This window comes from Budorcas taxicolor, chromosome 18, assembly GCF_023091745.1.
Source record: "Budorcas taxicolor isolate Tak-1 chromosome 18, Takin1.1, whole genome shotgun sequence".
In the NCBI taxonomy this organism is placed as follows: domain Eukaryota; kingdom Metazoa; phylum Chordata; class Mammalia; order Artiodactyla; family Bovidae; genus Budorcas; species Budorcas taxicolor.
In genome coordinates this window covers 4,724,929-4,739,554 of record NC_068927.1, presented here as the reverse complement: position 1 = coordinate 4,739,554, position 14,626 = coordinate 4,724,929, and the positions used below count along the sequence as shown (strand labels likewise).

Sequence of the window (14,626 nt, the reverse complement as noted above, 5' to 3'; positions counted from 1 at the left end):
ATATTGAGATGAGCCTCTGAATTTATGTAATGTTTTTCATATAGTTGATGAATTACGTATACATAGTAATTTACAAATTCATACAAGAACGCTATCTGCAAAGGTGAAGCAGGAGGTGTGATGCTCCCTACTACACTTGGGAAACTCTTGGCTGAAAAAGCCACATTCATCTGAAGGACTAGCAGATGGGCAAAGACATGGAGAGATGGGGCCAACTCAAGTCTCCTCAGGCATCTTCTGCAATGCAGTGTGAGATAACATAGGTCAAATACTTCAGTTCATCTTTGTTCTTTGTCCTAGTCCATCTGAACTGCTATAACAATAATACCACAGACTGAGTTACTTACAATTTAACAGAAATTTCTTTCTCACAGTTCTAGAAACCGAAAGTCTAAGATCAAGGTGCCCTAATGACTGGGTTCAGGAGAAGGCCCTCTTCTTGGTTGCAGACTGCCAACTTCTCACTATGTCCTCAGAGTTAAGGCACCTCGTCCTCTCTCAGGTGTTGGCTTGAGAATCAGCTACAAAGTTTTCTTTTCGAGATAATTCTAATCCATCTTCACTTGTAATACCAGAACTTCTTAGAACGTGATTGCTCTTTTTAATGTCTGTGCTTTGTTAATTTACAAGGGCCAAAATGAAATACATATTTTTTGAACTGGACTATAACTTTCGGACACAACTGAAGTGACTTAGTGACTATTTATCTCAGTCTTAATCGAGTGCAACTTTTTTTTTTTAATTATTCCCAGGATTTTATTTACTTATTTTTGGCTGCACTGGGTCTTCACTGCTGAGCGCAGCTTCCTCTGGTTGAGGTGAATGGGAGTTTCTCTCCAGTTGTGATGCACAGGCTTCTCACTGCAGAGGTCTCTCCTGGCGCAGAGCACAGGCTCCAGGGCACAAGGGCTTCAGTAGTCGCAGCCTGCAGACTTAGCTGCCCGGAGGCGTGTGGAATCCCAGACCAGGGATCAAAGGAGTATTCCATTCACTGGTGGGAGGATTCTCAACCACTGGAGTACCACAGAAGTCCCGAGTCACATTTGCTGAGTGTTGGGCCCCTGCCTACACGCTGTTGTCTTTTCACGCTGCAGTTTGAGCCACTTAACCTGGAAAGCGTATGAAAGGGCATAGGACTCCCAAGTTGCACAGAATGACAGGGAACAAATAGAACAGCGTATCTCCATTAGCATTTACTTTATATGAAAAGTAAGAAAGTACTGAGACCTCTATTTGCTTGGGAGAGGAATCTTGCTCAGTTCATACACAAAATGGTCATGCTGAATGTGCAGTGCGCCAGGCTCAAAGAAACAGTGGAATTCCACCAAGATATTCACATTTTCTGAAGTGAACAAGAGAATGCCGAGACTAAAATGCCTTCGATTCCATTTAAATTAGCCTCATTATGATATAAAACAGTGATCTAATCAGACCTGACATATAATCTGCAAAAGATTCTAAGTTGTCAATTCTACTTCATCATTAGCACGAGTGTCACAGGTCTGTTTATATTCTGTAATCTACATAGTATATTTGGATAGGATGTACTACTATATAGGTAAGATTCATAAATAACTAGACATAAATATATTGGATGTTTACTAAACCAATATTTTATTACAAAGACTGTACAAAAGTTTGGAGACTCTAGTCTAAAACACCATTTTAATCCTTTCGATCACTTAATTGAAAGTCATTTAATCTGCACTAGCTAAAAGCTATAGTCCAAATTCTTATTGCAGCAAATTTGGTGCTTCACAAAGCGGCCCCAACTCCCTTTTTTAAAATTGTTATTTCTTGCCACTCTTCCCGTGGACTCACTCAGTAAGCACTCGCTGATCTTGTCATGATGTTTTGAGTACCTGTTTCCTTCTGCTTTATGTCATATTTAGAATTTTGAGGATGGATGGTTATTTGCCCCTTTCTCAAGTGGAAATTTCCTAGACCTCTTTTGAATCCCAATGGATAGACATCTACTCTGTGACACCTCCCAGACCCCCCCACCGCCGGCAGCTACAAAGCATGTTGCTTCATGCTGTCATTTGGGGTCCACATCTGTGTCCCCTCACCAAAGACAGGAGCCCTCAGAGGCATGAGATGCATCTCATCATTCTTCTCTGTGAGGGCCTTATATAGCAGACACAAATGAACGCTAACCAACACCCCATAAACACACAGAAATCCATCTAAAGGCTGAAAATAACCCTACCTACTGTGTCGTTCCTGTTGAGTCCTAGGGAGGAGAATCACTAAATCTACATAGAGCAAGTATTATTTTAGGCAAAATATTTTTATAAATTTTACACTGAAGCTAAAAACTACCATCATGACAGATACAAGAATACAGTAAAGCAAATCAGACTGGGTTATCCAGATTAATGCCAAATATATCACTTTATGCATCTTTTAACCTAGAAATGCTGTCTCTGCTGTATAACATTGCCATCTAGCGGTCAACTTCAAAACACTAACTCAAAATAAGACTTCACTGTTTCAAAGGTAAGTACATAAATAGGACCTTAGCTTCTGGCCATGATAGAATAATAAGGAACAAACTTTCCCTTCCATCAAGAGAAAAAAAGAAGACAAATCACATAATTGTTTACAAAGCACTGAACAACAGGCAACAGAGGACAGTGGTTCTGTGAGACAGGAAACAAGCAAGGCCAACCCTACAATCTCCCCAGACTGTTGCCTTGAAAGAGACTGCAGGCCATGGGGAGGGGAGGCTAGTGGACTCATTATGGATCATGTATGAATATTTGTTCATCAGCTGTAAGAAACATGCCGCACTAATGCAAGATGTTAATTATAGTAGAAACAATATGCTATAAATAATATAAAGCAAAAGCTATGTCTTTATAAGGACTCTGTGCTCTGTTTTTCTGTAAACCTGAGCGTGCTCTGCAGAGGGTGTGCAGGCAAGGCTCGCAGAGCGCTGGAGGATCCCCGGCTGAGACATTTACAGCAGCTCACGAGCTACTTCCTGAAGGGCTCTGTGATGCAGTGGGTACAATCCATGTCCCCTTCACGATCTCTGAGAGCCCTCTCTGCTGCTCTCCCAGCCTCTCCCCACCCCGAGTCATGTAGTTCACGGTCAGCCTCCTTCATGAGGCGGAGAGTACCCTTCGGCACCTTTTCCTCCACAGGAGATCACAGGCCCAGAAGCTCTCTCTTCCCTATGCCGTGCTGTTCTGGGGAAGGAGTGATGTGGGCAAAGTCAAGCTATTCCTCTTATCCACACTCCAATGCGTTCAAACTTCTTTTTTCCTCCAACAGTGTGGGGCGCTAACTTCTCCTCTGGAAACACAGACTTCTACGAAGGCTCTCTTATCAATGTCTTTTAGAGGCTCCCTGGTCTGAGGCAGAGAAGGGCTGGAGCCGGTTCACAGGCCACTGCAGGGTCCACCATCAGGACCAAGGTCTGTGTGCCTATTACCCAATGTTCAGGGGGTGAGACTCCTCCTGGACCCCTTGGCATACGGTGCTATATCCCACAGATCTCACAGAGACAATTTGTGGATGGATGTCAAATTTTTGTTGCTGGGGTGGGGGAGTGAAAAAAGCAAGTGACATCTTACACTGCCATGATGCTGACATCCTGCAGACACGTTGATTGTCAAGGCGGGGAAGGATGCTACTGACATCTAGTGGCTAGAGAAGCTGCTAAACATCCTACACCATCTAGGATGCCTCCCACAAAGAATGATCCTGTACAAAATGCCAATAGAGCCAAGCTTAAGAAATCCTGATGAATAATACCGCTTTGAAAAGGAAGAACAAAGTTAGAGGATTTAAACCATCTGATTTCAAGACTTAATACTATAAAGCCATGATGTCCAAAACCATGCAGCTGGTGTACAGAAAGACAAACAGATCAATGGGACAGATTAGTGATGGCAGAAACAGACTTATACATACAAACTGATTTTCCACCAAGGTCCCAGACCATTCGATGGGAAAAGGATAATCTTCCAACAAATGATATTGAAACAATAAAATATATGTGTAAAACTCTACCCTTAATCTCACACCATAGACAAAAATTATGTTGTGTCATAAACCAACTTTAGGAGCTTAATCTGTAAAATTCTAGGAGAAAACATAAGCATAAATTTTAGCGATCTTGGGGTTGGCAAGGTTCTTAAGTATAACACAAAGAACACAAAGATTTTTTTTACCCTAAACAATTGGACTTCATTTCTATCTATATTTACCTTGCTAGAGAAAGGTCTCCAGTAGAATTGCTATGCATTGTGAGGGGAGAAGCCAGGGGCTGGCAGGGAGGTCCCCACCAACCTAGGACCCTAAACGCCCCACATGCAGGCTGCAGCAGGGCAACCTCACTTGGCCACCAATGCAGCAAAGGGTGGAATCCATGCTTCCGCGTCCCACATCCAAGGCCTGTGTTTGTTTATCTTCGGAAAAGGTGGGGGTGTGAGCCAGGCTAGCATCCTTGGCACTTGCACTCATGATGTGAGATTGGCACAGCTGTGTTCTCGGCGCGGGGTCACTCACCCTTGGCTAAGTGGTTGGGTGTACCTGGATTTGCACCTCCCAGGCCTGGCACCAGCTCAGTCCAGCCAAGCAGCCAGATCAGGCTTCTGGAGTAAGTGACCAGCCCTGGCTCTACACATAGCCGTGTCCCACGTAAAGACAAAGCATATTTCAGTGTGGAAATGGTGGGCACCAGGGATGGCAAGAGAGCTTGAGTTTGTGATCTGTCCTGGGCCAGGCCCTGATGGTGCTCTCATCTGCCTCACTCCCAACCGAAGCCTGAAGGCCTCTCTCCCAAGGAGCAGCAGGGTCTGCAAAAGTCAGAAATGAAAGGGGATCAAGGACTAAGTATCAGGAAATACTGGACACGGGGGTTCTTACTGCAGTTGTTGGTGACCTGCAGACTTTTCCACAGACCACTAACAGCTCCATGTGGGAATGTGATAGGGCTGCAATTCTTAGACAAGGTTCCGTAACCTTGGACTATTTCATGTGACTCTCAGATGTCCTTCCTTGTTATTCTGTTTGTAGATGGTGCAATGACAGTATTTTGTGGCTACCCATAAGACCATCAAAATGATCAGAAACACAAAATTTTCTCTTTTTTTAAATGATTTACTTTTATTTTTGCTCTTCTGTTTTCATTGCCAGTGTTTAAGTAAGGGCAAAATTTTGGTTGTTTCTGTTTAACAAGAGCCCATAATGGGAACACTAAGAGAGAATTTACATGAGTGGACTCACAACCAGAAAGATTTGGAAGGCAAAGTTTATTTCAACGTAATGAGTTACAACACTAACATGTTCAACAAAATTAATTTTTGATTTAAGAAAAAGTAGGTTGTGAAACATTTTACATGGCCCAGCATCACTTTCTTCAGCATTCATCGTGTGTGGTTTTATACTGACAGCCCCTGGGAGTTCTGCCACCCTTCACCCTCAGAACCGTGCTCTGGGCCTGGATGAGCAGCTCAGAGTGGGCGCATTCCTCCAGACGCAGCCTTCTTAGGGGGCAACGCTCTCTATCCACCCTCCATCAGCACCATAACCCAGATTAACATCTCCCAAGAGAGCCTTTCAAGAAACATGTTTCTGTTAAGTTTGGTGTAGAAGAAAAGAAAGTCATCAAAATATGTAAGAGGTTCGCTGAACTCAGACTTAACCCTAAAGCTCAAGCTAAACTCCCCAGGACGCTCCTTAAGACACAACTTTAATCTTAACACTGAAATGTGCCCTAAGTGGGCACCCAGCCAGTTAATAGGTCAAACCCAGCACTTTCCAGCCAGGCCAGCCCATGGCAAGATGACTGAAGGAGGATTTTGTTCAGGGTCCTGATCCCTTTCTCTCTGAGCACTGACTGATTTATCTGAAGTGTCCCTGGATATCAAATTTGCCTGGGTGATCTCATGGTGTCCAGGACAAGCCCGACTCAGTCAGTTCAGTTCAGTTGCTCAGTCGTGTCTGACTCTTTGCGATCCCATGAATCGCAGCATGCCAGGCCTTCCTGTCCATAATCAACTCCCAGAGTTCACTCAGACTCACGTCCATCAAGTCAGTGATGCCATCCAGCCATCTCATCCTCGGTCGTCCCCTTCTCCTCCTGCCCCCAATCCCTCCCAGCATCAGAGTCTTTTCCAATGAGTCAACTCTTCACATGAGGTGGCCTAAGTACTGGAGTTTCAGCTTTAGCATCATTCCTTCCAAAGAAATCCCAGGGCTGATCTCCTTCAGAATGGACTGGTTGGATCTCCTTGCAGTCCAAGGGACTCTCAAGAGTCTTCTCCAACACCACGTTTCAAAAGCATCAATTCTTCGGTGCTCAGCTTTCTTCACAGTCCAACTCTCACATCCACACGTGACCACTGGAAAAACCATAGCCTAGACTAGATGGACCTTTGTTGGCAAAGTAACGTCTCTGCTTTTGAATATACTGTCTAGGTTGGTCATAACTTTCCTTCCAAGGAGTAAGCGTCTTTTAATTTCATGGCTGCAGTCACCATCTGCAGTGATTTGCCTGACTCGGGTCCAGGCAAATTACCTCCTAGCAAATACCTGTCTCTCAGCACATTATTCTGGGCACTACGCCCACCAATCTGTTTCATCCTTTATCTTTTATTTGCGATCGTATGTTTCCTTATGTGCTGCGCTGTGCTGTGCTTAGCCGCCCAGTCGTGTCCACTCTTTGCAACCCCACGGACTGTAGCCCACCAGCCTCCTCTGTCCATGAGATTCCCCAGGCAAGAATTCTGGAGTAGGTAGCCATTTCCTTCTCGAGGGATTCTTCCCAGTCTAGGGATCAAACCCAGGTCTCCCGCATTGCAGGCAGATTCTTTACCATCTGAGTCACTGGGGAATTATAACATCGTTTTTATTTCTCTTGATATAATAGGCATAAGTTTATGAATTTTGAATTATGGTTGAATCCAACTTAAGGATGTCTGAGAACTGGATCTGGCAGGGAAAAGCATGTAGGAAGTCAATAAATAATTGCATTAACCATGGAACCTCAAGACAAAATCTGGAATATGCGTTTCAGCAGAAAACCTTCTCTTTTTTTTCCCCTAGCCGCATCTTGTGGCTTTTAGGATCTTAGTTCCCCCACCAGGGATTGAACCCAGGTCACAGCAGTGAAAACACTGAGTCCTAACCACTAGACTTCCAGGAAATTCTCCAGGCAGCCTTCTCTTTAATGACATTTTTGTACTTCCTCAGTGGAGTGAAAAAGTGAAGCTGCTCACTCGTGTCTGACTCTTTGCGACCCCATGGACTGTAGCCCACCAAGCTCCTCTGTCCATGGAATTTTCCAGGCAAGAGTACTGGAGTGGATTGCCACTTCCTTCTCCAGGGGATCTTCCCGACCCAGGGCTTGAACCCGGGTCTCCTGCACTGCAGGCGGACGCTTTACCGTCTGAGCCACCAGGAAAGCACCTCAGTGGAGTGGGAGATGTCAATAATTAAGAAAGTAAAATTAGAAAAGAGAGAGTTTAGAAGATTATTTGTATAGACTGTTTTATATCCCTTCCAATTGATAAGACTATTTAGGAAACATCAAGTTTCAGAAAGGTTAAGTGGTATTTTTCTTAGACAAAATAACAGAAGGATAGGTATTCCCCTGGAGGTCCAGCATTTAAGACTCTGAACTCCCAATGGAAGGGGCATGGGTTCAGTCCTTGGTTGAGGAACCAAGATCCCATGTGCTGCATGTCCAATAAATAAATAAAACAAAACATTAAAATAAATAACAGAAGGATACTTACTCTCAGCATATACAAGTGTTATATAAATAAATATACATACATCTATATTTGGGCTTTCCTGGTGGCTCAGAAGGTAAAGTATCTGCCTGCAATGCAGGAGACCTGGGTTTGATCCCTGGGTTTGGAAGATCCCCTGGAGGAGGAAATGACAACCCCCACTCCAGTATTCTTGCCTGGAGAATCCCCATGGATAAGGGAGCCTGGCGGGCTATAGTCCCTGGGGTCGCAAAGAGTCAGGCATGACTGAGTGAGTAGGCACGGCACATCTATATTCATTCATATTCATATACAGTGTGTTATACTCTTAGGAATATTAAGAAAGTGCCACACTTATTCCTCAGTGTGAAGTGTGTGCTATAATGGACCCAAAGTTGGAGATAAGAATATGTGATTTGACATAAAAGTTGGTAGTAAAGAAAATCTTACAGTGTGAATACCAACTATGAAGGTTTTGGCTACTTAGGTCAAGTTTTCTAGGTTTTAGCCTAGAAAGAGTAATATTTACCCAAGAATCCCAAACTGTGTCCCATGTCATTAGCATCCCAGTCATGGCAGCTTAACCAATTTATTCCTGGGAAAATGTTGCTAGTGTGTCATGATTATACACATATGAGCCATTCTGAAAAGGACTCCAGGACTGAATGAGAAGAAACAATATATTTCATATGTGCTCAGTTTCATTGTATTTAATAACATTTCTATTCTTGGGAATTTCACATTTTTATTTGAATATTTTAATTAGAATATTAGAAATAAAATATGGAGAGGGATAAATTAGGAGTTTGGGATTAACATATATATATTCCTATGTATAAAATAGATAACCAACAAGGACCTACTATATAGTACAGAGAACTGAGTATTTTGCAATAACCTATAAGGGAAAAGGTTTATTTCCCATATAGGGAAAACATTCTTATTATATAAAAAAATACATCTATATTTATATATGTATAGGGAACATATACACATATATAAAACTGAATCACTGTGCTGCACACCCAAAATGTAACACTGTAAATCAACTAGAATTCAATTTTAACAGATAATAATATGTTTAAAATATAATTAATATAGTAAAACCTACTTACATTTCTTCCTATAGCACTCAGACACCTCAGATTTTAGAACAGCAGAATTCAGTGGTATGTTGATTTTTATCAAGTCTAGGAGTCAAGGGAAAACAGCATGAAGATCTTGGAAAATCAGAATGATATTAAAGCACTGGAAGACTAGAAGGGTAGATTTAAATGATCATACTATTATAATAATTATAATTTTAATGGGTAAATAATTAACAAAAATATTAAATATGAATTCTAATGGCAAATATATAGCAAACTTCAATTTCATTAATATTATATGATCTGGGCTTATACTATCAAGCTATTAAATAAATATTAATAATGAAATAATTTATCAATATAATTATGTATTACCATTAAAATATTAATAGAAAAAACTTTGAACTTAAAATATTTTATTAATACCAATGTTATATTAATGATTGATAAATATTACATTTGCATGTTCATTTAGGGCAGTACTTTCCAAGTTTATCATTAATACTTACACAGAATGATATACAGTATCTGTTGGTCAATAAACAAAGTGATGCTACTTATATTGATGTCATTTTCCATTTGACTGGACAAAGAAAATGAATAATTTGGAAGTGAATGGATGTTTTTGAGTAATGTTTTAATGTCCTATTATTTTCAACATAATCATATTTTTCATTTCATACTTTTGAAATTTTCATGTGTTCATATCCTCACTTGAAAAACTGAAACTATTCACAAAATTAAATGCATATTTAGATTTTTTTTCTGGTGAAAGGTACTTTACGTAAATATTCATTATAGTCAACTGACCTCTTTTAATCTAAGCATGTGATCAGTGTTGACAAGTGTTAATATGAATGGGATTATATTTCACCATAATATGAATGGGATTAAATTTCACCATATTAACTCCTTAACTTACACTTTCATTTTAGCAATTTTGAGATGTTTCTGGAAAGTTTCCTCTGCACTTGCACTTATCCAGGTGGCAGAATACTTCCTAAGCCCCTCCCTTATGTTTTTATAAGCTATTCTTTTTTAATACATTTTATTAAAAGTATAACTTATTTGCCATGAAATGTGTCCTTTCAGGGTGTGCAATCCAGTGGTTTTCAGCAGAGTCAAAGAGTTGTGCCACCCTCAACCAAAACAAGAGCTAATTTTTTAAAACTTCCATAACCTCTAAAGAGAAATCCCCTATCAATTAGCAGTCAGTCCCTATTCTCTCCACTCCCTAGAAACCGCTAACCTACTTTCTGTCTCTATGGATTTGTCCATCCTGGCTGTATCATGGAAATGGAATCAGACACACAATGTTGAATTTACAATCAATCAATTTACAGAATACCTTCACAGCAACACTAAGATTAGTTTTTTTTAATAACTGTGGCGTACAGAATAGCCACAATAACACATAAACAATATCAATGATGGAAATTTCTGTAACAGCTAAGAAAAATAGAATACAGAGTAGGAATATCCATATAATATTAAAATACCATCAAGCCAAAATAAGAAACAAAAGTTTTAAAAACTATACAGAAAAAAGCATATATTATATCAATGTATACATACATATGTATTATATAAACTAGAAAGCACAGATTTTAAGTCATATTTGGAAAGACGTCATGATAGATGCAAAATTAGAAACTGGTAGAATCTGTATTTCCTCTTAATCCAATTACTTCAAGTTTCTTCTGAAAAGTGTATTAAAGATATTTAATGAAGGGATTAAGTAGGAGAGTGTTTAAGAGATGGGTGGGCCATCCTGGGTGTTTACAAATCCTGTGTCTTGGGGAACTGCTCAGTTGTCCACTCGTCTCTGCAGAATCCAGATACCTCTTCCCAAGACGGATCAAAACAGCACTACTAGTGGTCTTTTGCTCCTTTCTTGGTAATGCCACATGCTTTATTTTCCAGAGTTTATAAAAAGTAAAATCACTATTATGATTAGAGGAATAGATAGCTGAAGTAGGTGTTGTTTTGCAGTGGTAAGCTGTGTCAGGGGATTGATGGGTACTCTGAAGTTAACAGAATGGAATCCCATATTTAAGAGGCAGCACTGAGTCCCATAAGTGGGTTTTCAAAAATCTTAAAGTTAACATTTTTAATGGAGAAAATTTATACAGCATATACAATATTTTACATTTAGCTTATATCTAACAATTTAATACATTAATGATTATACCTAATGCTTTAATTGGAGAAGCCAATGGCACCCCACTCCAGTACTCTTGCCTGGAGAATCCCATGGAGGAGCCTGGTGGCTGCAGTCCATGGGTCGCTAAGAGTTGGACACACTGAGCGACTTCACTTTCACTTTTCACTTCCATGCATTGGAGAAGGAAATGGCAACCCACTCCAGTGTTCTTGCCTGGAGAATCCCAGGGACGGGGGGAGCCTCGTGGGCTGCCGTCTACGGGGTCGCAAAGAGTCTTAGCAGCAGCAGTAGCAATGATTTAATATATTAATGATAACTCATGATTTAAAATATTAATTTTATCACAAAATAAGTTTTGTATATTTTATTTATCCCTTTAATCTTTTTCATATTTTACTTGTTTCACTTATTTCCATTCATTTTCCTAACTCCTATTTTCTTTGCACATAATTTTGTGGATTTCTAGTAATTTCTTGCTTTGGTAACTCAGATAACAGACTGTCTTTTTTTACATATTATATACATATATATATATATATCTGACCTATATGTCTTTTTTTTTTTTTTTTTTTGGCTATGCGGGGCTGTTTGTAGGATCTTAGTTCCCCAAATAGGGATTGAAGCTGAGCCCTTGGCAGGGAGGGGACAGAGTCCTCACACTGGAACACCAAGGAATCCCCATGTCTCCAGTTTAGAATGACTTTAGGCATAGCCTATAAGTAAAAATATAAAATAATCATTGAATCTACAGACTTTCAATCTGAACTAAACATAAGTTACACGCTCATACAGGTTTTAATCTATAAACATATCCTTCATACTTCTCCCCATTTTCTCCTCATCGGACAGTCTACAAAAAGAACCCTGGCAAGGCAAGATTATTTACAACCAGAGTCAAAAGCATCCAAGCATGGTTTGAATGCTCTTCACCCTGAACAAGCAACCAGGAAACAGCTGGCTAAGGAAATTGGCATTCCAGAAATCTAAAATTCAGGTAAGTATCAGATATTTCATTATTCTGGTTCAAGGTAAAGAAAAAAAGTAGGCTTAGCACTGGCAGGCAATTACTCTTATGTCAGGTATGTTTCCCAGGTTTTTCCTGTTATATACTTAAAACAAAATAAAAACAAGAGTTACCTCTTTTACCATGGAAGAAACCTCTATTACTTCTTTTACCAATTGGTTGGGCCTATTTACCATTGGAGGAAAAAATATACTGGAGTATCTCTCCCAATAGAAGGTAACTGAATTGGCTTTTTAAATTAATTAATCTGGCTGCCTCGGGTCTCAGCTGCGCGCTCAGGCTCCTCTTGCTGCGCACAGGCTTCTCTAGCTGCAGGGCACAGGCTCAGCTGCCCCATGGCATGTGGGGTCTGATTTCCCTGACCAGAGACTGAACCTACGTTCCCTGCATTGGAAGGGAGCTCAGCTGCCCCATGACATGTGGGGTCTGAGTTCCCTGACCAGAGACTGAACCTATGTTCCCCGCATTGGAAGGGAGATTCTTAACCACTGGACTACCAGGTTAGTCCCTAAGTCAACTTTTGAGATTTAGAGAATATAGGAAATCGGATCACTGTGTTAATGATATGGTATCATTAATGATATGGTATCACTGGAATATACACTGCAGAATAATGATTAATATGTGAGGAAAACTGTGGGATAAACACACATGTAAATTCCCAATTCTCAGGCTAGTATTTTTTCCCCCACTAATCTTAGAAATGTAACTTACATACAGAAGTATATGAAATAAAATCCCATATTGTATCATTTTGAATAAACTACTGATGTAAAAATAAAGTTGGATTTCTTCAGTCAGCGAAGAGCTATAAATAATACAAGAACACCAACTGAAACAGTATTGAAACCAATAAAGGTCAATAAAAAAGATGCTTTGGGGGAAGCAGGGGGGGAAAGATGCTTTTAGAGGAGACGAATGATTTTTTTATCAAAAATAGTTTCCAATAAACCACTATATGTAAGGGCTATAAGGGCATCAGTCTGAGGGGACACTAGGAAGAAGAAAATTTCCTCTTTTCTTAATGTATTTGTTTTAGGAACAGGAAACAGTTTCCTCAAATCCCAGTAAAAAAGTGCACTTTGGGGGAATATCTGAAGCTTCCTTGGTGGCTCAGACAGTAAAGAATCTGCCGTCAACGCAGGAGACCCACGTCTGATTCCCGGATCGGGAAGATCCTCTGGAGAAGGACATAGCTCCCCACTCTGGTATTCTTGCCTGGGGAATTCCGTGGAGAGGAGCCTGGTAGGCTACAGTCCCTGGAATCGCAGATTGGACACGACTGAGAGACTTTCACTTTCAAGACGTCTAGCGACTGGCCGCACAAGAGGTACTAGGCCCGTCTGAACTGAGGTGGAGAAAGGCAAGTCCGGGAAACAACAGAGGATGAGCTTGTTTTAGCCACTGTGTTCAGTAACTTACTCATTAATTTCCAGTTTCCACTTGGGCTTAAGACTTACTGGAAAATATTTTGATTAATTAAAGAACATATATAACCTTTTAGAACAATGCCTGGGATACGAGTGATTCATCAAATACTGGTTATCATTTACACTCTACTCTTACCATGAATTATCAAATTATCAAAATAAAACACTCAGAAATTATCGGAACATACATTGCAATGCTGGCTCCAGTAATGAGGAAACAAAATACTGTATTCGTGATAATTTTAAAGCAAGATTCTATGATGAAGACGAAGTAAGTAAGAGGAAGTGTGGATGAGTTAGCCCTGCTCGTGACTGTGGCTAATTCCACTGTCTTACATAAAGAAATCCTTTTCTAAGATATATTCCGTACGTATGGCATTTCCAATGAAGAGTTGATGCGACATGAGGGAGAGACTGATTTCCTTTGAGAGAACTAACAGTGTTTCTTAAACCGGTGAAATTTACGTTGGACTCCCTGAGGATGGCCATACAGGAAATGCTAATTTGAGTTGAGAGCAGGTTGTGCACTGTCCTGAATTTTATGCTAATAATAGCATCATTCCCAGGATAATGCACTTTCTCTTAGGGATATTATCCCAAGAGCAACTGATCAACTAGTTTTGTTTAACTGCAATGATATTTGGAATAACACAGACTGCATTACGTGACTTTCATGTCTTCCTTTCCCACTCAGATTTGGTTCAAAAACCACACAGCAAGATAGACGACTGGGGTTCAGCTCCTCCTTAGAAGACTAAACCCATGGCTAGAACCAGCCTTGGCCTTATACTCAAGGTGAGAACCCACCAGTCCAAATGCAGTTCACCAGTGGAATCAGCTGAGAGAGGAATCAATTCTGCATGTTGTACCCAAATTCACCACAGAGAATCCTTAGCTTTGGAGCCAATCACAGCTTGTTCTTTGTAACCGAGGGTCAACAATAGGTGGCTGGGACAGACAGGTTCTGAGCAAGCAAGTCTTTGGACTTTTTGGTCCTGCTGCTCTGAGCAGGGCAACAATCTCCTCTTCTGTCATCTCAGGGGGATTCAGGGGGAGTAAGAGGTTAGCACTAACTTCTCAAGTTTGAGTTTCCAGCTTGAATGCAAAAATGTCCTAAAACCCTCCCTTTTGTCCCTGAGTTCTCTTTTAGAATACTGACCAAAAGAAGCCACACAAGACCAGACAGCTGTCCC

General features: G+C 40.6%; 1 protein-coding gene across 1 annotated transcript in view; it reads left to right on the top strand.

Annotated features, from left to right (window-relative positions):
- Positions 1–14,626, top strand: part of DUXB (double homeobox B) — a 36,729-nt gene that overhangs the window by 20,456 nt on the left and 1,647 nt on the right. Inside the window, 3 exon segments of the mRNA XM_052656155.1 lie at positions 11,829–11,879; positions 11,881–11,904; positions 11,906–11,964. Of these exon segments, the coding sequence (XP_052512115.1) occupies positions 11,829–11,879; positions 11,881–11,904; positions 11,906–11,964 (134 nt within the window).